This window comes from Hippichthys cyanospilos, chromosome 9 (genome assembly GCF_059441005.1).
Source record: "Hippichthys cyanospilos isolate Australia breed blue-spotted pipefish chromosome 9, RoL_Hcya_1.0, whole genome shotgun sequence".
NCBI classification, from domain to species: Eukaryota; Metazoa; Chordata; class Actinopteri; order Syngnathiformes; family Syngnathidae; genus Hippichthys; species Hippichthys cyanospilos.
This window is the reverse complement of record NC_142377.1, coordinates 5,444,857-5,466,921: the sequence shown is the minus strand read 5'-3', so window position 1 is coordinate 5,466,921 and position 22,065 is coordinate 5,444,857. Positions and strand designations below refer to the sequence as shown.

The following is a 22,065-nucleotide window of genomic DNA, read 5'->3' as shown; positions in this document are numbered from 1 at the left end:
AGTCATTAACCTCATGATGACGCAGCATCAGGAGCTACTGGGGGTTCAGTGTCTTGCTCAAGGACACTTCGACATGGTCTTGATGGTCGGGGATCGAACCCACAGCCTCTCAGCTGGGAAACGACCACTCTACCACCGAGCCATGCCGCCCCCATGTCAGTGTGTACCCCACCTTCTTGAAGACGGTTGGGATAGGCTCCGGCACACCCGCGATTCTCATAAAGATAAGCGCCTAAGAAGAAATACCACAATATGAATGCAATAAAATGTATATGGCCCACCTCAGAGGCCTACCATTATCCTGATGGAATTTGGAAATACAGTATTACAATTTGATTGAATACAGATGGGGCAGCTCGGTGAAGCAGTGGTTAGCACAGTTCATTGACCCCAGTTCATATCCAGCTGGCTCTGGCTTTTCCGTTTGCATGCTCTCCCCGAGCCCGTGTGGGTTCTCTCATGGCACTCTGGCTTCCTCCCACACTCCAAAAACATGCATGGCAGGGGTGTTGGACATACAAAATTATCCTTTGGGTGCGTGAATGCTAGTTTGTGTGCCCTACAATTGACTGTCAACCAGTTCAGGGTGTCCCTCACCTACTGCCTGAAGTCAGCTGAGAAGGCACCAGCAAGCCTGCGACCCTTGTCAGGTTAATTTAGCATTAGCCGCGAGTCATGTAGCAACGCCGAAACTAGTGTGAAGAGAGCAGCAGAGTGCTATGCTGGCACCTTTTTGCTGGTCAGTCTTGCACATCTAAGAAAAACGCATTTCTTGTGGGTAACCTTTAGCTTTCTATTCTCAATGCAAAGGCGAGTTATTTTACAACAGATGCAGTAGACAGGCAGCATAGACAATCTGACCTTGAAACATCCAAATTCTTATCTGTCATATTACAGCCGTAGCCTGGTGAAAACCATCACAAGTTAATAAGCGCTGCTGCACAGATAAAGAGGCACATGGCAGGTACAAGAAGATGACAGCACCAATTGATAAGAAAGTTCCTCTCTCTTCCCGCTGTTTTTCTTATCGTGATCATCTGATTTGTAATTGTGCATGTCACACACTGTTGCTCGCACGTCCTACGTTGGCTAATGAGCCATACACACACTCGTGCGCACGCACACACAGGCAGAGGCTTTGCTCACTAGTGTCCTCTTGTGACACATAGCTGGAACTGCATCTCTTCACAGCCAAATGCATTCTGAACCATGTCAGGCATGATGGCATGCGTTGCTCTTATTCTATATTAGCCAACAACGTTTGAGGTTTATAATTTCTTGTTACGTCGGGATCAATACTGCAGTCAAAAAGAATTGTGGCATCTCGTTGGAAGAACACAAACGCATATGCAAGGCAAGCATTACATATAGCATGCCATCAATCAATCAACCTTTTTAAACATAGTGCTTCTTCTTCTCAGGCACGGATGAATGCAAAGTGACATGTTGTTATTAACAATTGATTATAATAATTTTGGGGATTCCACAGTCAAATGTTAATGATTTCTCATTAAAATTTTCAGTTATGAATTAACAAAGTGGGAGAATATTAACATAAACATGTCATACTGTATCTTATTTCTATAAATCTCTGCATGTTGCAGCCCTAGAAAAATCACAATTTCTCATCACTTCAGTGAACCATTTGTAGTACAGGCCAGGCAACATGCTGAACTGAAATGGGAATGAAAGTGAAATCAAAAAGATATTTTTGAATTTTAAATATTTAAAATGACCTTTTTTGCACTGTATACAGTACAGCATGCATTGTGATTATCATATAGTTTTATTAGCCTTGTGTTTTATGAGCTTACAGAATTGCGCACAGGTTTTGTGTTTTTTTAACTATTACAGAACTTGTATTTCAAATATGTAATAACAGTAAATAGTAAATACTATACTACAACATTGATGAATATTGATATATTTCATAATTTAAATAATAATGAGAAAATGACTATAAGTATAAATGAACTGGAAGAGTCCATATCCATTCATATAATCCAAGAACATGCATGTTAGTCTCATATCCATTCATATAATCCAAGAACATGCATGTTAGTCTCATTAAAGACTGTCAAAATGTGTGAATCAAGACATTTTTGTGAGCCAAATGGAACTCCCGCCTCTTGCCGAAGGTCAGTTGGCCTAGGCTCCAGCACCTGCGACCCCAAGGGTGACATGCACTGAGCTAAATGAATGAACTATCAAATAACACAAATAATACAGTGTGTGTGTGTGTGTATATATATATATATATATATATATATATATATATATGTATGTATGTGTGTGTGTGTGTGTGTGTGTATGGTTCGAACTGTCAACTCACCGCTTCCTCCCTTATCTTTTCCTGGGGTTCTGGCATAGTAGAGAAGAAGCTGCTCAACGCTGCATCCTTCTTGCGCCTGCTGTCTCTTATCGCGCCTTGCCTCCCATCGTCTTCCTCTTTTTCCGGATTAGTCCACCGAGCGCCTGTCACTCCCTTTCCCTCTCCCGTTTTCACAGACGAGTCCAAGCAGCGCCGAGGCGAGGGTGAGCGCTGTCCGAAAGGCTGGCTATAAATAGCCGTCTTGACTCCATCGTTGTCTCTTCGTGTGATGCTCGAAGCGTGAGGGAGGAGAACATGGGCGGGTAGTATCACTTGCTCCAACATCTTGTCGCAAGTCTTCCCAGAAGAATGGTAGAAGATCTTCTAGTTGCAAAATGAAGGGACATAATATGGAATATTGACTTCTCTACAATGACAGTATCCTCTGAACTTAAATTTACACCAATAAATATTTTGTCTTCTTAAAAAAAGTTTTATTTCAGAAACGTGGAGCTGCTGATCTATGTGTGTGTTTTTCCAGCCAATCACAGGGCACGCAGAGAACAACAACCACTCACACTCACAAACACACCAAGGGCAATTTGTGTCCAATTCAGCTACCATGGATGTTTTTAGGATTGTGGGAGGAAATCTGAGCACCCAGGAGACCATGCAAACTAGACACGGGAAGGTTGGAGCTGGAATATAATCTGGCATCTGCACTTGTACAAAAATTGTATATATAATGAACTATATGGGTTTTTATGTATAAAAAAAATGAAACAAAACAATTCTTATCTTGAATTACGTTTTCAAAAGATGGGTATGTGCAAGCTCTTACACCACCACTCAAAAAAAAAAAAAAACATCTCAGAAACCCCATGCAGTTTCCCCAGTTAATCACGACATTTGCATGTGTGGTGCTCCCCCAGCAATTTAAAATTGGTGTGCAATTTTTCTACAGGTGATTTAGGATGCGAGCTATTATCCTTGGTGCCGATTAGCACTTTAGTGGTCTTCATAGATAGAAGTGCCAAATGACACGTCTTTGGCCTTTCTAGTGTTGACTGTGAGGCAGGCATGCTAACATATATAGGAGAGATGAGATGTCAGATGACAGAAATCTCATGAGACAAGTGCTTTCACAAGTCCATAAGGAGGAGATAAAGCAAGATTTTGGGAAAGCGAGTAACAGAAGGTCCGGTTTAAATTTTTCATTTCTTAAAATTTTCATTTTTTTCAGCAGCCAGCAACGAGTGTGGAAATGTAAACAGGAGAATCACTTTTGTTACATACTAATTTTTCAGCTGCATTTGAGCTTGTTCTTCATAAATAATGGTGGGCCCTCCTAGGAGGGCATGGGGCTTTTTTTTTTTGTTTTCAGTGTTTACAAACTGCCTTTCCTTGACATGGCAGTGTTCAACCATTTGATTTTTTACCTGGAAACCTAAAATATCGCTACACAGGTGATTTGAAAGTAATAAGTGCATCCTTGTATCTCTCAGAGGTGGGAATCTTGCACTTTTTCGCTGGTTCGACAGTCGTCAGTTCCCTACCTCCCTTCCTTCATCCTCGGTCTGCCAGTGTCATATGCCGAAATGTGTAATCGTCGATCAACCAGACAACCGCCGTTCCATTGCTAACTTCTGTCACCAACTCCTCCATTGAAAGCAACCACCCTCAAAAAACCTTTGTAAGTACCCCCCAAATATGTTTACATTTTAAACTCTGTTGTTCTACTAACATAAAATTAATCTAATTGAAAACACAATGTAACAAAAAATAATTATTAACATTACTTTTTAATTAAGGTCTGTATAATAATCCCGTTGAGAAAGATGTTGTACAGTATGCATTTTGGTTCATGAAACCATGACACAGAAAGGCAGCACAAATAATGATGTCCCTTTTAACGCTTGCTGTGTTCATTCTGTGAATGACAGTAAAATGAAAAGGCAATACAGTGGCTGGTATTTCTGTCAGCAAAAGGGGGGCATCAGACCAAGGGACATCTGATGGAATGTCTATATACCAACAATTACATTGACAAATTAAAAACACACTCCTAAGATACTTGTTTTTTGTAGCATTCGTGTCATTCGTTGGTTCGTTGGTGACATGCTGTCCTGAAGGACTGCTCCCTCTGGTTTTTCTCCTGTAGGGCTGCTTCTGCAGAATTTTTTGGATCAAAATAATAAATACAATTTTTGGTTTGATCAAAAAACATTTACACACTCAGGAACACAAAATAACCCATTCCCACTTAATAATGATTGTCCAAATGTTATATTTTTTGAAAATCAAAATTTTCTTTTTTACTTACATTTAAAATATGAGACTTTAGACAGCTCACTATCCATAAATATTTTTCCTCGAGACAACGTCACAAAAACACCAAGGCTGCAGAAGACAAATATTTGACTCAGCCTAGTATGTTAAAAAATAATTTGGCCTCTGAAAATTAATGTGACTGCTCTTGGGAATACTCAAGCACTGGTAGCTTGCAGCTCATTTATGCAGGAAAACAAGTGCCATACAATCAAAATATTTTACTGAATTGGTGATTGAACATGATTTCAGGGAGTGGCAACTCACTCTAGAATGAACAGTTTTGTGTAGTAGAAAGTCAAAATTTTGAGGTGCCTTTAACCACATTCCATTCAATGATGTGTGGCCTCAGAAAAAAAAATACAAGAAAATATAAACAACATGAAAGAAAACACTCCCTCACACACATACTCTTGAAAGCCCTCCCTCTGATGAGCTCAGTGTCCTGCCCGCTCCTTACTTTTTGCTCTAAGCATCACGGTGGGCCTCTTTAGTGGACCTGAACCAAGAGAGATTACATCCATACAGGTAGGATTCTTCCTAACCACTTTTTTTTTATCTTGAAAAACAACTTTTTATGTGTTGTGATATTTTCGATAAGACAGTTGGGAGATGAATCGGCAGCCTCTTGGAAAGACCAGAGAGTAACCAAGAATGGTTTCAATTTCACATTTCTTTTTAAATGCTTTGTGAAGTGAGGGAAACTTTTTCTTGTGCTGATGTTACCACAGAGGAATGCCCTGTTTACAAATGACGATCCTGTAGATTAGGTGACTGACATTTTGCCAGGATGAGAGGCTGTAAGTTTTCAGACTGTATTTCGGTTCTGTTCAGCTACTCCCCTCACATATTTTCACCACAAAACTTTGTCTTTTCCATGTTGAGATGTCCAATAAATGATGAAGCCGTATGTATTCAGGATGCCTTTCGGAGGGGGAAATAAGTGTGGCTGCTGCCAGAAGACTGTCTACTTTGCGGAGGAAGTACAGTGTGAAGGGAAGAGCTGGCATAAATCCTGCTTCCTGTGCAGTAAGTCCATCTACTGAGACGATAACTGTCAAGTGTCAGTGTGGAATGCAGAGGATTTTGGCAAGCAAATGTTTGCATTGACACATTGGTGTCCTTATATGGATGTGCTGGAAACATGTGACAAAGTTGTCCTTTTATGGAAGGGGAAGGCGCACACGCTCACCCCCGAGCATAATGTTTATCTATGACACGCAGTTTGTTTTCTTTTATAGTGCCTTGTGTCATTTGCAGTGATTTAGGCTTGGCTTACACTACACGGATCAATTGACACAATTCATACTTATGGCAAATTTGAGTGGAACATCACAGTTTCATTATACATTACACTTTTTGTGTCAACAGAAATGGAAATGAAGCGCCAATTGTTCAATCACAAAGCTATACTTTTGAGAGAGAGAGAGAGAGGAGAGAGAGAGAGAGAGAGAGAGAGAGAGAGAGAGAAAAAAAAACAATGTTACACTCAAAAAAGAGTACGGCTCATGTTAACTACATTATGAGTCAAAAATGGAATGACCCAATATTTGGGTCAGTTTAACACAAGGTCCTTATTGTTTTTCCTCAAAACAAACTTAGACAAGACAACCACAAAATTTGCTCTGCTTTGCAAAAACAACCCAGAAAGTTGGTTAAGGACCCCCCCACCCACCCCATATTGGGTCTGCTCTTTTTTTTATCCATAATTTGGTTCTTTTTGACTCAACTGTTTTTACTTAGTTTTTTTTTTATTAAGAATAGAAGAGAATTTAAAAAATAATTGAGAACAACAAGAAAGAAAATCAAAAGATTCTTGACAAAAATAAAGTTGAAGAAAAGTCTTACGACCACAGATTAAGGTCTGTAATATTAATATATGAATACCAAAATTCCTCCCCAAATTACTTAATCCAGTCACATCCCAAGTTAAAAAAGGGTGTAATGGATTAAAAAAAAATAATATGTGGTCACATTAATGGTGGAAAATGTTGTGAAATAGTTTCGCTTTGTCTTTTATGTCACAAAAAATGTTTGTGCTCTCTGAGTGTGCTTTCATATGTTATGCCATGCAAACTATCAGAAATATGCAGTAAAACTGAATCGGCTCTTGGTTCTGAAGAGCACAAAGAGACTTAGAAAGATGTTAACTGCCTTCTCATTGGAAGTGGTGTGCAAAAAGAACTTGGACAGCACAACGGTGGCCGTGCACGTGGACGAGATCTACTGCAAGTCATGCTACGGCAAGAAGTACGGGCCAAAAGGCTACGGCTTCGGTGGGGGAGCGGGGACCCTCAGCATGGACTCAGGAGAAGGTCTTGGAATTAAGCCTCCAGTGTAAGAACGTACTAAATGTATGTATGTAACAATGTTTTAATGTACCTGAAGTTGATCAAATGGGGACGGGCCAATAAGAGGGGACCTCTGGGACTCACTAAGATGCAGTGTCAAAGACAGTGAAGTTCAGTCAGTTCATTTTTCAAGCTATTTTCTACAAAACTCACTGTTTTGAAGTTTGACTTACAGAACAAAACGTATTATGCTGTGAAGGTTTTTTCTCAAAACGGCTATGGAGTTCAAAATTCTAAAAATAAAAAAAATGTTAAACCAGATTTCGACCTCAGGTTTGTACAACGAACAAAAAAGCACAAAAAAACAAATGAAAAATGTCACTAAGTGGTCCCATTCTGTTGGCTCATACCCACATCACATTATGCAACATATGTTTAGGACAATGACTTTAAAAAAAGGTGTCAAGTCGGAAACTATCAATTGAACTAAATGAACACTATCAAAATGAATACATCAAGAGAAAGTTAGCAAATAAAAAAAAAGTGTAAATTTTGCACAAAATGCCATTTCTTACGACACAGAAACTATTACATAAATGAAAGAATTAAATTGTAATATGCAAATACAATAGTTAAATGAGAAAAAATACTACAAAAAATGATTGAATGAATAAAATTTAAAAAAAAAATCATGTCTCTGATTGTTTTTTGAGACGGATAGAATTCCAATGTTACAAGAAAAACAATTTCATTACAAGAGAAAACCCCGATGAAAATATTTTTCTGACAATACTTGTAATATTACTCAATATTTTGTGGACAGAGAAACTCCCCACCATCCTACCAATAACCCCAACGCCTCCAAGTTTGCCAAGAAAGCTGGCGGTGCCGATGTTTGTCCACGCTGTGGCAAAACTGTGTACGCGGCAGAGAAGGTTATCGGGGGTGGCAACGTAAGGAAGTCTCTTGTATATTGAAATAATGATTTCCTTTCAAGATATGACTACCGGTATATCTTTCTCTTCTCAGTCGTGGCACAAAGGTTGTTTCCGTTGCGCTAACTGCGGCAAAGGACTGGAATCGACCACTGTGGCGGACAGAGATGGCGACATTTTCTGCAAAGGTACAGCATTCATGTCAAATCTTTTACAAAATAAAATATCTGGCCAAACTTTCATTGGTCTGCTATGCAATCACAGGTTGCTACGCCAAGAACTTTGGACCCAAGGGTTTTGGTTTTGGACAGGGTGCTGGAGCTCTGGCTCATTCCCAGTGAACTCCAAAGCTGCCTTCTTCTCTACATCAACAACTGAGCGGCTTGTTTACATTCATCACGCTAATCCAGCTTCTCTGAAAACAAAGCATAACAATCACGATAATTCGACAGCCATAAAACCGTTCAAATATTTCAAAAGTCTAGATAAATAATCAGGTCGTGTTACCTTGTTTCATTGTTTCTAGTTCAAGAGATTCAAGAGGTTAATTGTCATTTGCAATGAAAGTCTTATTTTGTTCACTTTCCGGGGCAAACTACATTCCATAATCGAGCAAATAATAAGGTAGGCAATAAACAAAAAATAAAAGGCAGTTAAAGCCTTAAATTACAAAAGGAACATGACATACCCCCATTTCAACCCATCGGTAAGTGAGCGTAAAGAAAATTCTATTTATGAGGCTCTATAAATGATTTTTCAATCATTTTTCATGAAGTACTAAAATACTACAATGTGTTGATGAAATGTGAGCAATGTCACATGTTTGGAGAATATCGTCACATGACCAGAGCTGTTTGCTTTGTGGTTGCACTTTGAGAGAAAGATGACAGCCTCAAAGCTCCCAAAAAAAAGGTTGGTAAAGTATGTTAAAATAAACATAGAACAAACATTTTTGTACACATGATCTTTAGGATGACATATGCACTTGCACTTACTCAAATTGGTTTAGTGTGTTTGCATGATGAGTAATAACATTGTTGTGACCGGTCATAAAACACACCTTTTCATCAACTATTTCACTTTAAAAAAAATAAAATAAAAAGTTTTTGATTATTTCAAAGGATTACCAATGGCATATGATTTGGATGTTTTCATGTGCAGCAAAAATTTGGGCTGAAATGGGTTAAAGCAACACAAGAAATTTCAGTTTTTATCGATTTTGGCGAATGGACAAACGCACTTGTGTTTTGCTTGCTTTTGACTGTTACGCGGCGGATCCTGTCAGTGTGAAACTAAACAAACTGATGGCTTTTTAACACTAGCAAGCAAATTTCAAATATCTAAAATGAGCGTTTTGAGCTTCGAAAGCTATTTACTCGTCCGCCAGGAACAGAGCCAGCGTAGAGGAAGATAGGTCAGTCTTGATCAGTGGTGTCAAACATACAGTCGGTTCTGGCCCACAAATGGGCTTAATTCGGCCCACGATATGATTGTGTATGTAAAGCGTAAAAATGAACTGTTGTTTTTCAATAAAAGATAAACTTGAACTGTTTCAGGATTAAAAGTATTGTTAATGTTTTATGATTAATAGTGATGTTGCGCTTGTATTATTTTAGAAGGTATGAAAAAATTAATAAATCTGGAGTTGTTTTAAAGTTAAAGAACTTTATACCATGATTTTTCTCTATGCGGCTCACATGCCAGAACGTGTTTGACACCCCTGGTCTTGATCCTTGACTAACAGGGTGACTTCCCGTCTTTCTTTCTTTCTTTCTTTCTTTCTTTCTTTCTTTCTTTCTTTCTTTCTTTCTTTCTTTCTTTCTTTCTTTCTTTCTTTCTTTCTTTCTTTCTTTCTTTCTTTTTTTTAATCTCCAACAAAACTTTCCATTACTAAAGTACCATTCATCTGATTGTAATTTGATGTTTTATCAGATAAATTATTAAAATATTTTAAAGCTAAACTCTACAAACAGACTCCGCTTCACTGTCTTTTCAAGTGTTGCTTTAAGGACAAAAACAAGATATTATCTTTGTACTGTATATGATTTTTTTTTTTATGTAACGAGAAAAAGTTGCATTACAAGATAGGCCAACACAAACATTTGTCGTAGTTACTGTTGATGTTATGGTGGTAAGACTGGACTTTTGTCCTCGAAAAAATATTCACCCTCATGATACTATGACTGTATTTTCATAATACCATTAATATTATTTCTCTGTTCAAAATGGCCCAAATATTCCTTTTCACAAATAGACCAGTGACTTTGAACCCATAGAATTTTTACCAACAGATTAGCCCAGAATATGAAAAGATTATTGATATATTGCTATTTTCTTTTATATTCAAAGATCTTCACTGCCAGCATGTGTGTGAGCAGAATAAAAACAAACATAAGGAGGTCAGTGGCCACATAAGAGAAGGTTTGTATTTTATGGATTGTGACATTGCTGCCTATTTGTGTACCCTGATTACCCGCTTTGTAACATGCCAAATAAACATGCAGTATGCACGTCAGTGTTGCTTATGTTTCATTTCTGATGGGTGCAGCGATGTGTGGTTTTCCTGCATAGTGGGGACCAAATCCCAGGTTTTACTGTCTTTGTGCGGACCTCTTGCACTTCAACCCCACAACCCCACAAGTTCAGACTTTTTTTGGAAGGTCAAGACGTACTTTAAGGATATAGGTTTGATTTGGATTTTGGTTGAGGATAAGGTTAGGGAATGTGTTGTGATATTTTAGGTTAGGGTAAGAGACTAGAAAATGCATGATGTCAATGGAATGTCATCACTACGGAAGGAAAACAGCTGTGTGTGTGTTTGTGCATGTGCGTGTGTGTGTGTGTGTGTGTGTGTGTGGGCATATGGGTGTGTGTGTGTAGATGAGCATTTCCAAATCAGATTCCAGGTTTTATTGTCTTTGTGGAGACCTCTTGCACCTGTGGGGACCATTATGGTGAACCCCATAAGTGCAGACCACTTTTTGAGTCTCAAGTCTAGGAGAAGGGTCTGTTTGAACAGGATTTTTGTTGAGGTTAGGGTTTGGTGTGAAGATAAATGTTAGGTCCCCGCCACGACTGATAACCCCCCTTGTGTGTATGTGTGTGCATGTACGTACACGCGTGGGTGTGTTTGTTAGTGATTTGTGTGTGTTCAATTCATGCAAGGGGAGGGACAAAGGCGGATGAGGGATAAATATCCCCCTCTGCTTTCCTTCCATGCATCACTTACTGCCTAACTTCATTATCCCGCAGAGGTAAGTCCTTACAGTTCGTTTACCTTTAAAAGAAATGTTTGATCAATTTAATAGGACGTCTCTTTGAGAACGCGTGTTTGTTTCACAATGCAATATTTTATTTTAAAAAACTGTCACATTTTGTTTCTTTCAGTTATATAACTATGTTGTGACAACGGCATATGTTTAATTGCAATTAAGTCTATGCTAATGGTAAAGAGTTCAAACTTAATAACTATGAGGTTGAGCTCATCTAATGTCTATGTCTTTGAATTTTTGGGAGGCTCGAAGCATACCCAGAAGAATCAGTCTTGTTTAGAATTGTTGAAAATGACTGCCATGTTGTTGTGTCATGTCTGCCATCACTTTGCTGTTTTCGGCTAAGGCAAGAATGCAATGAGCACTACATGAGGGTGTGTACAAGGGACGGTGACTCAGCTGACAGCTTGATGTTACCCAGCAGGCCTTTTTAACAACTCAGACATGCTAATGCGAGCTAAGCATCCATATAAAACAAACAAAAGTATCACACATACGATAAGATCCACGCGTGAGTAACTCAATAAATGCTGTCCCTCATCGAGGGGGACAGTTCCATTCTGGGAAAGGCCAGACACTCATCAATGTGCTGGAATGTTTCTGGTGTGGAAAGTGTATTAAGATCCTTTGGGGGGCCCCAAAAGGTGTTATTTTTGTCTTTCAGGGTCAACTCAGATAGCCAAGATGCCTGAGAAAGCGTAAGTGTTGTGTTTGTCGTCTCTCATCTGTGTTTATTTTTAACGCGTGATTAGGAATTGCAATCGCTGTGATGACACTAATGCCGTCGTTTGTTTCCGATGCTTCCATGATAGGCTCGAGGTAAGAATATCAACGCCACGTTGAGTATGTTGAACCACACGGAATCATTTGTAACACGCACGTCCGATTGTTTCCTGCAGAGGAAATCTAAAATCTCAGCTTCTCGCAAGCTAATGCTGAAGGTGAGGGTTCGATCATAGTTGTAAGACAACACGGAGGAAGTCAAATATTTTTGTCTTTTTGTTGTTTTGCTGCAGAGCTTGATGGTGGCCAAGGCCAAAGAAGATCTTGAACAGGAGCTGGTGGAAAAAGAGAAGCAGAAGGAAAAGTACCTGGAAGAAAAAGCACCCCCGTTGAACATCAACTCAATGAGCTTGGAAGAACTGCAGGTACTTCATTGGTCCATTTGTCAAAGTGCTGCTTTGTAATTGATCGGTTCTACTCAAAGAAAATATTAACCTCTTGCCAAGTCTGTGTTTTCCATTCCTCTTGAATGTGTGATTCAAATGTTCACACAACATTTCCAGGAGTTTGCAAATGGTCAAAATAAGTGTCTTGCAACAGGTTCTTGGGACACAGTTTTTCATCTTTGTCGGTAAAGTTTGGCGGCAATCTGACAAAAACTTAAGGGCAAGTTTTTATTTGAAGGAACCAAGGAATTGGCCAAGGAAGCCTGAATATAAGAGCATTAAAGCAAAATAACAGACTTGTTGTGTCTTCCGTGACAAGAGCTCGAGACTCTTTTCTGCCTTTTCTCATGCTAAACATGTCAAACAAGTCGCATGTTGCTCAGCGGTTGGCTTGAGGGTCTGGATTTTGGAAAGGGTGTACTGGCGTCAAATTGTGTTTCCTTGTATTACCACACAATGATAAAAATGTCAATTCTCTTGCATATTACTACAGAGTAGCGCTCCCAATTTCGTTGGATACCAGCTATACAATGACAGGAGACATTCTATTCAAGTTTTGGAGCATTTGATACACTATGTGGGAATGACCAGTTCCATTTTGAGGGAACACTAGAAATGTGCAAACTTACTGTGAAATTGTCTTCCTGTCTATTTTCAGTCTTGATCTTTTCTGTCTTTTTATGTCCATCTTCTCATGATAGACATACAGTATCTACAAAATCCCATTGGGTTAAATGAATTGGCTTTTGGGGACTGGATTTCAAAGTCTATTTATGGTATAAGTCTTTTTCATATGTCATTTGATAGCTTTAATTTAATTTTGTTGAGTGAAAAGTGGCTTCGTGGACGCATTGAGGTTATTTATAAAATTGTTTAATAGGTGGGAGTGTGCATCTCTGCACGAAAGACATTAGGTTTTTAATACGTGGCGTGCAAAAGGATTGATGCACATTTAATGGGGAACAATTCGATATGGTTCATTTCAACACACCCTCCTCTTTTAAATTAAAAAAATATTTTCCGATACAAACTGTTTATTATACCATTATCTTTTTTTACAGTAATATGTTTTATGTACCACTATTCATTCAAATACAGCAACCTGATTAATTAATTGTTTTCATCCATCATTTTGAGCACTCATTCCCACATTAAAAAATATATTGCGAGCGTCACATGACTATGAGCTCACAGGCTGTGATGTCATATTCAGTCTAGGCAAGTAGCAACATGCCCCCTGAATTGGGTGCAAACAGGCAGATTTTGCTTCAAAACAGATTTTAATTCAAATCCCTCAGTCATCTCAAATGTAACAGTGTGGAATTTATTTTTAATCCTATCTTGAACAAAGATGCAGGGACAGACTTTGTCCCCATGCTTCACCCAGTTAAAATGACAAAAACAGAATGATATAGCACTTTTATCGCCCGTTTGGTGACTTGTTCTTCATTCAATATCGATAGTGTCAGAAAAACATCCTTAAAAGAGTGACCCAAAGGGGCAACGTCAACTTTCCCAATGTCCTAAAATGGCCATTCATGTATCCAGGCAGTGATTTTCTTATAATGCCTATGTAGAAGCTATGTGAAGAACTACACTCAAAAATCGACGTGGTGGATGAGGAACGATACGACATTGAAGCCAAAGTCATGCACAACACCCGAGAGGTAAAAGCTGCACGGACGACGTGACTCTCGATCCGTTTGCACACAATTTGTCTGCTGTGTGATTTAGATCAAAGACCTGAACATCAAGGTTCTGGACCTCCGAGGCAAGTTCAAGCGACCCAACCTTCGGCGGGTGAGGGTCTCGGCCGACGCTATCTTACGCTCATTGCTGGGCTCCAAGCACAAAGTGTCACTGGATCTGCGAGCCAACCTCAAGTCGGTCAAGAAGGAAGACACGGAAAAGGTCAGTGTGCAAAAACAGGAAAGCTGTGTCAGAAAGATTTCTCAGGTTGACTGTGACTTCTTCAGGAGAAGACGGCGGAAGTGAGCGACTGGAGGAAGAACGTGGAGGCTATGTCGGGCATGGAAGGGCGCAAGAAGATGTTTGATGCCCAGAGTCCCACTCAGTAGATCATGTCAAAGAATAAACCACCTCCAGTCATTTTAGTGATGCGGAAGGTGACAAGCAAAGACACTACGTCGGCTTGAACAGCTCTCTCCTTTGTGTGTTTTCCTCCATTGCCAGTGCAATAAAGACACAATTTAAACTGAGTGTGTTTTGTGTTCAATGGCAAGAAATCTCAGGTGGCAGGTATGCTCTTCTCTCACAAAAATGACAAAAACTAAAAACATAGTTATTCACAGTGTAGTGTTGTCAGTCTAGTAACAATAATGCTGTGGTAGCAGGCAAAAAAAAGTCAGGGGTCATTTGAAGTCAAACTTCAAATGGCCTGGAATAACCAAAACAAACCCTAAAATATTCATTTTTTTGTGGATACAGATTTATTTATAATTATTTCTTTTTTTAGTACAAGCCTGACACTTTAATTTGATTTTTTTTTGTGAACAAAATTAATAATTACGTAAATGAGTTATTTGACAATAGGTCTCTATATGATCCCAAATAAGGACACTTTATGTTGAATATTTTTCTGTAGTCAAATATTTATTAATAATTAAGTTGTTTATTCATGTTAACAGATCTTTTCTGTGATCCAAAAGAGAACATATGTTGATTTATTTATTGATTTTATTTTGGTGGACCAATCTAAATGAAGTTCGAAAGGTGTCAAACGCAAGGCCCGGGGGCCAGATCTGGCCAGCCACATCATCATATGTGACCCACGAAATGCTGATTTGACTCTGACTGGCTACCAAACTAGCAAGTTGTCTTCAACTTATGAAAATTTGGGAGGAAAAAAAAAATCATTTTTGTTGCTCTCTTTTAAACGGCCGCCGATTTCAAAACGAGGCAAGGGTGTGATGAACGCAGTTAAAATTGATTTTTATACGTTGATTTTGCTCTATGACAGAAACTATAACTACAATGTGGCCTATGATAAAAATGAGTTTGACACCCCTGTAAGTCACCAGTAGTTATTTTAAAGGTTTTAAATCAGACACGGATTATATGTTTTAAGTATTTTTTTAACCCAAAAATGCTTTGTGCTGGTTGACCGGTACTTGGCGGAAAAAAATATCACTAAAAAGGTTGAGAACTACTGATCTATGTAATATATGTGGTTAAAAGGTGGTAGAAATTAAACAAAATATTTAAGAAGCCAAAACATATCTCAAATAGCTGATTCAGAGCTAATTTGCAGACTTCCTGTATCTTCACGCGGATGATTCTAGAGACTATTTTTCCATGTGGTTCTCCCTGATTGACAACCACCAAGTCATTTTACAAAATTGGTTTTTATGGACTGAATTTGGAAATGAATGTATAAGAAGAGGTTTGTGTTTTATGTCACTTCATTAAATTATTCCGCCATGCTCTGTGCTCACATGTAACAAAATGTCCAGTACAGGGAGATCAAATTTTGTAGGGCCCAAACAAAATCTGTAAGATTGGTGTGTGTATGCAGGGGCTGAATTTTTACCAACAATATGACTTCAGGGAATGCTGAAAGAAATTGAGGTATGAAATTCTAATGCTAGTTCATAGATCGTATTGTAGGGTAGCACAATAAGAGAACGGTGCGTACATATTCTCCCCGATAACCGGGAGTCAGTTCACAATTCGACCACATGATGGAGATGTCAACTCTATAGTAAGTTAATTCAGTAGCTTTCAGAAATGGTTGGACAGACAAATACTGTAGATTGGTATATTGCAGAAGAACTTAATGTTCTTCTAGAAGGTTCTCTTTCCACAGAGGAAGACGATGGTCAGACAGACAGAGAGGCAGACAGACTGGATAGATAGATAGATAGATAGATAGATAGATAGATAGATAGATAGATAGATAGATAGATAGATAGATAGATAGATAGATAGATAGATAGATAGATAGACAGACAGACAGACAGACAGACAGACAGACAGACAGACAGACAGACAGACAGATAGATAGATAGATAGATAGATAGATAGATAGATAGATAGATAGATAGATAGATAGATAGATAGACAGTAAGCATTTAGAAATGTATATAATACATTATTTCTATCACTACTTCAAAAGTGTTTTTAAATAATCCTGTTTGCAGCTATAGGTTGTCTATAATAACAACCATGATAAGGCGACAGTCCAACCGTGTGCCATTTAACATGGTGCAGGGGTTTCCCACTGATCCTAGGAGCTAAGTTGTCTGGGGCTTTATGCCCCTGGCGTGGTCATCCATTGCAATCCAAGCTAAGCACGAACCTTTGACCCTTAATGATGAATAATACTATTGGATTACATTTTCCCTTGCCCAGACTTGGGTCACAGGTGCCCCCCTCTGGAGCCAGGCATGGAAGTGGGGCACGCTGGCGAGTGCCTGGTGGACGGGCATGCACCTACGGGGCCCCACCGAGCTCAGCCTGAAGCTGTAACGTGGGTCCCCCTTGTCATAGGCTCACCACCTGTGGGAGGGGCCGGGTGCAGTGTGAGCTGGAACCTTGGCGCACTGATCACCAGCTGCAGACGCTACCTCTTGGATCATGGAATGTCACCTCTCTGGCAGGGATGGACCCTGAGCTGTTGTGTGAGGCGGAAAGGTTCTGACTAGATATAGTCGGACTCTTCCAACATGCAGCTTGGGCTCTGGTCCCATTCTTCTGGAGAGGTGCTGGACTCTCTTCCGCTCTGGAGTTGCCCGCGGTGCTCCTTCCGGGGATTCCCTCGTTCATTCTGGGGACTTCAATGCTCATGTGGGCAATGACAGTGAGATCTGAAGGGGATTAGGTGAAATGGCCCTCCTGACCTGAACCCGAGCAGTGTTCTGTTATTGGGCTTCTGTGCTCGTCATGGCTTGTCCACTACGTACATCACATTCAAACAAAGGGGTGTCCATATGGGCACTTGGCACCAGGACACCCTCAACCGCAGTTCGATGATCAACTTTGTGGTTGTATCATCAGGTTTGAGACCTCATGTTTTGGACACTCGGGTGAAAAGAGGGACGGAGCTGACAATTAATCACCTCCTTGTGGTTTGTTGGCACTGATAGTTGGGGAGGATGTCGGTCAGAACTGGCAGATCCAAACGTATTGTGAGGATCTGCTGGGAACGCCTCGCATAGTCCCATGTAGTCCCTCTGACATTCAACTCCCTCCTCTCGCAGAATTTCTCCCACTTTCCGGGAGAAGCGGGGCATATTTTTCTATTTAAATAAAAATCCTGGAGTGTTGGATTCATTAGTTAATGAAAACTTCATCATTATCACTATCTCACACAACCTGGCATTTGAGTAGTGTTACACTTATATCCACTGTTTAAGTTAAGCATATAAATGACAACAATGTACTTAACAGTGTAAAAGGGGCTTCACCATCTGCACCCATCTCCAGCAGGAACAGGTGGACCCCCTCCAATATGTGTCATTAATGCAATTCAAGCCCGAAAATGCAGGTGTTTTTTATTTTTCCATGCTGTGTGAAAAGAACTTCATACAGCTGCATTTCTATGTTCATCAAAGGTCGAAGGTGGCCCATTGGGGGGCTCGCGATTGGATCATCGCTCCACTTTTGGTGACAGTTACACAACCATGGCACTCAGTCAGGAGCCAAGGCCACAATAAAAGTCTTCTTGCAAATCAGAGAAGCAGGCCGGGCGAGGCCCCTGGGAGTCCACCGGAGTAAGTTTACACATCTCACTAAGCCCATCGTCTAATCCCCCCTTACCCCCTTATAGTGTCTGCGTCCAGGTTTTTTGCAGTGTAAAAATAGTCAGAGCACGTCCATTGAGAATGTACATTTTAATGCCGGCCGCCATCTGCTAGCAGGTATGTGCCCACCGCCATTGTGCCGGCATGTGATCCAGGCTGGTTTAAAAGCTTACCCAGGTTGGGCGGGGGGACAGCGTGGAGCATTTCCCACTCATCCACATCTCCAGGAGCATCCAGTCAGTCAGCAGTTGTTGTTGTTTTTTTGTTATTTTTTTTGCCATCATAAAATGACTTTTTTGGTCTTCTTTTAAAGGCGCAGCTGGGTTGTGGTGCATTATGTCCGACGGCGAAGAAGTCTCATACGAGTGAGTACATGACAAGATGGCGGTGTGATGACATGATGGGGACTTGGGTGACTAATGCATTGTTTTTGTTGTATGTGTGTTTTCTTGCAGGGAACACCGTAAGTCGATTGATTGATTGATTGATTACTTAACATTGCATAAGCAAAATGATAGACATCGTTTGCCTGATAGTATTAAATGCCCAAGTCGTATTTGCATAGTTTCAGAAAACATGACCATAAAGCCCACTTGCCTCCATTCATGCTTTGAGGATGAATTGACCTGCATATCTGAGAATCTCCAAGCATAAAAAAAAGCAAAAAAAAAGCAATTATGCTATTAGGCTAATGACATGTAATAATGTTATGATGTGTATGTCACAAGGGCAAATTGTATATATGAAAATGCAATCTATACATTTATGGACTTCAAATCATATAATCATTTATTGCATTGAATAATCTTGTGTAATAAAGTGATAAATAACATACATTAATTTCATTCAAGAGTAATAATACAAATTATCCTAATTTCTTCTGTTTGATGTATCCATATGTGTATGCATTTATATACATTTTTGCTAAACCACATAAAATAAGCTCAAAACATTGCAGTACTATTCTTTGCATATTTTTGTATGATAATGTAGGCAAATAATGATCAATAAAATCCCTGAATAGAACCAAAAAGACAGAACTAATTAATTAGCGTTTCGTTTTAATTTTGTAAATTTAAATTTTCCAATTTTAACGAAACCATTGAATAATATCAGTGCATATTTTTCACTGAGAAAGGAAGAATATTTACACTATTGTAATCACCAATAATTATTTAACATTCTAAGCTCCAAGTGTAAAATAACAATAACCATTTTCATGCATTATAATAATACACACAAAACAACAACAACTAATAATAATAATAATAATAATAATAATAATAATAATAATAATAATAATAGCTATATAATTAGTTTGATGAATAAAAAAAATACATGTAATGAATATAGAATAATAGGTCTGTATGGGCATTTTAACTAAATGGAATTGTTGCAAAATTGTTGAAAAATTGGCAATGACACACATTTTAAACATCATACAGATGCGAAATAATGAGTGCACTATGAACATGGTGTCATGCATCTATTTCATCTTGTGTGCAGTCACATTCCCAACTTCCATTTCCTGCTCTATGGTTCCCATCAGATGCTTGAACAAAAAGCACACGCGCAATTCCTTTTTTAGTTGCTCAATGATCTACAGTCGTTTGTTGTGCAGCCTCCGGGGGGCTTTTGAGGCGGTAAAGCTCACCCCTCCAGTCAGCTGCTTGTGTTTTTCCTGCCACTTTATTCGCTGCTTTACGCGCTTAAGCCCGATGCTTAGCGCGTCGCGTGCTAAGCCGCTGGCTTCCCTGTGCTCCTTTGCTCTTTTGTATTTTTGTCCTGCTTGCCACTGTACAGGCAGCTGTGCCTGTCCACCGTGCTGACCTTTTTCCCCTGCTGGATGCATCCTCTCGCTTTTCATTCACCATGTCACATGCTGTACCTTTGACCATGAAAATATAGCAGTGTAGCAGGCTTGTGTTCATCAAAAAACGTCACGCGTTTTTCCCTAAAAAATATCCTGTGGGATATATTACAAAATACTGGTTTCATTATCATGCTCTGTGAATTTGTTTAAATTTCTATTTAGTTTTGTCTTAGTTGTGTTTTCCTGTGGTTCATGTCTTGTCTCATTCATTTGGGCCATATTCTCCAGATCATAATGAAAGGGCCCATAAAACGGTATTTTAAGCTTTCTAAAGTTATATATATGCATACCAATGATAGAATCTCACCTTTGGGACACCGGAAATTACTTTTTTTTTATATAACATACAGTCATTGAAACGGCTTCCTCACTGAAACTCCTCCTCTTAGCCTGTGACGGCCACGCCCCTTCATGATGTGTTTAAAAGTCTACACCATGGCCAAACAACAACGGCAATTAAAAAAAAAGAAACTATTTAGGCAAAAACCCATTCATCAAAGTCCAATAATCCACTTCATTTTCAATGGACACCATACAGTCGCAAATGTATTTAATCTTTGCCGGCACTTTGTGTTTTGTTGAAAAGTCGTTATTTTTTTTTTCTGACTCAATTGCTGTCATTGGAGTCGTGATGATCATTTTGAGCAGTGACAAAGTTTCGGATCATGCAACATCATCAACTGCAGCAGAGACAGGGTGTTGCCAGTATGCAACTCTGAGTGACCGTACAGCAGATTTTAGTTATACAGTACATTCAAATTCAGCACATGGAAATGATTTGCTGAACTTGCTGAAAATGATGTTGTTCGCAAGCTGAAGTGCTGTAAGGTGATCACTTTTGCAATATCTCTCCTCCTCATAAGCAAACCACGGTATCACAAGCTTCATTCAAGATTGCTGCAGCGTGTGTTTTCTTACCTTTTTCTATGTTTGAATCCCATTGTAGTCCATGTAGCATCCAGTGATTTTCTAAGCATACAGTTAGCCAGGTTCCTCCTGAAACATAGGGTTGAAGGTAAGGATTTTGTCCTTTCCTGCTTGAACGATGTTAAAATCCACTGGCTGATGCAGTCTTAAATGTTTAATTTTTGCTCAGGGCAAAATGCTAAATTTTGATTTTATTAAAGCATCATTCAAATAGATGAGTTGCTTTTAATGTTCTTTAGGTTAACAATGAAAAGCGAGCCGGCTTGCTGCCACTCTCCACCAAACCTCAACAAGTTTGTTACATCTTGCGTCTGATATATATCACTTCAATATTGTAATTGGCTGATTTCCGCCTTAGGGCCACATTGACCGGGCCCAATGACTGTCAACTGAGCGCGCTCACAGACATGCGCAATCCGGTTCAATGTTAAAATCTCCAATAAGTTGAATTTCCATAAGTGCGGGCCCTTTAGGTCTTAGGGAGCGTAATCTATGTGCGATGTTTGATCCGACAGAAGACACCCTCATTTTACCATTACCATTACATTTGTCACTTCACCTTGATATACATTTTATTCAGATGCGAAAGTGACCCATCTAAGTCGATGGAAGAATCTGCACAGCCGAAAAAGTGTATGGAAGCGCGCCATGCATACAGGAAAATTAGCCCATAGGTCTTTCGTTTCCACCTCTGTTCACCATCCCGTTCCCGTGTGTCTTCCAATCATCTATGATAGCTACTCGTCTTCTTCATTGTTAAATCCGACTTTTTGGATTTAGTTCCATTTTTTTTCTTTGTTTTTTGTTTGTTGTCTGTTCTGTTTATAGTAGTCACATGTTGTTTTTGGACTTTTGTTAAATTATCCATGTGCACAGCTTGCCTTTTTTTTCTTTTGAATAAACATTGTTTTGATTTGTAAAGAGGAGTGAGGTTTCACACGTTCCTTTTCGTGCAGTAGGCAAAGGCTTGATTTTTCATGATTTGCAAACTTCTCATATTGTTGCAGATCCTTTTAATCGTTCTAATTTGACAAGATTGTGACTGTGTATGCACAAAACATATTTTCACTTTCAAGAATGTTTAGAAATACATTGCAAATATATTTATCTTAAACATTCAATACATCTCAGCTGTACATAATAATTCCATTGCGCTGGTAAAAACAAATCAACAAAATTCTTTATAGTTGGATCAGT

At 39.2% G+C, this 22,065-nt stretch overlaps 2 protein-coding genes across 7 annotated transcripts in view; both read left to right on the top strand.

Annotated features, from left to right (window-relative positions):
* csrp1b (cysteine and glycine-rich protein 1b) overlaps positions 1 to 10,380 on the top strand; it is a 34,245-nt gene extending 23,865 nt beyond the window's left edge. For 2 of the 4 annotated variants that reach the window (XM_088423875.1, XM_088423874.1), the window contains 5 exons: positions 5,559 to 5,668; positions 6,808 to 6,976; positions 7,754 to 7,883; positions 7,960 to 8,053; positions 8,130 to 10,380. In XM_088423875.1, the coding sequence (XP_088280001.1) occupies positions 5,560 to 5,668; positions 6,808 to 6,976; positions 7,754 to 7,883; positions 7,960 to 8,053; positions 8,130 to 8,206 (579 nt within the window). In that variant the 5' untranslated portion in view covers position 5,559 and the 3' untranslated portion in view covers positions 8,207 to 10,380. Of the gene's footprint in view, positions 1 to 3,834; positions 4,005 to 4,841; positions 5,168 to 5,558; positions 5,669 to 6,807; positions 6,977 to 7,753; positions 7,884 to 7,959; positions 8,054 to 8,129 lie in introns of those variants that run through there. The other 2 variants (XM_088423877.1, XM_088423876.1) reach the window with 2 other exon arrangements.
* A 510-nt stretch (positions 10,381 to 10,890) lies between these two features.
* Positions 10,891 to 14,525, top strand: LOC148418614 (troponin I, slow skeletal muscle-like). Of its 3 annotated transcripts, none has more exons than XM_088423880.1 (7): positions 10,891 to 11,119; positions 11,802 to 11,835; positions 11,950 to 12,078; positions 12,154 to 12,285; positions 13,884 to 13,973; positions 14,041 to 14,217; positions 14,283 to 14,525. In XM_088423880.1, the coding sequence occupies exons 3-7, from the start codon at positions 11,983 to 11,985 to the stop codon at positions 14,382 to 14,384; spliced, it is 597 nt and encodes a 198-aa protein (XP_088280006.1). In that variant the 5' UTR covers positions 10,891 to 11,119; positions 11,802 to 11,835; positions 11,950 to 11,982; the 3' UTR covers positions 14,385 to 14,525. The 3 variants fall into 3 exon arrangements, with proteins under 3 accessions (XP_088280006.1, XP_088280005.1, XP_088280004.1); XM_088423879.1 differs by having other exon boundaries at positions 11,782 to 11,835; XM_088423878.1 differs by having other exon boundaries at positions 10,891 to 11,835.
* The last annotated feature ends 7,540 nt before the right edge of the window (positions 14,526 to 22,065 follow it).

What these genes read in the sequence shown, in the direction of transcription:
- LOC148418614 (XM_088423880.1), top strand. Translation starts at nt 11,983, where the DNA reads ATGTTGAACCACACGGAATCATTTGTAACACGCACGTCCGATTGTTTC. An exon ending in CTCGCAAGCTAATGCTGAAG is followed by an intron (nt 12,079 to 12,153) that starts GTGAGGGTTCGA and finishes GTTTTGCTGCAG; the next exon opens with AGCTTGATGGTGGCCAAGGC. An exon ending in TCATGCACAACACCCGAGAG is followed by an intron (nt 13,974 to 14,040) that starts GTAAAAGCTGCA and finishes TGTGTGATTTAG; the next exon opens with ATCAAAGACCTGAACATCAA.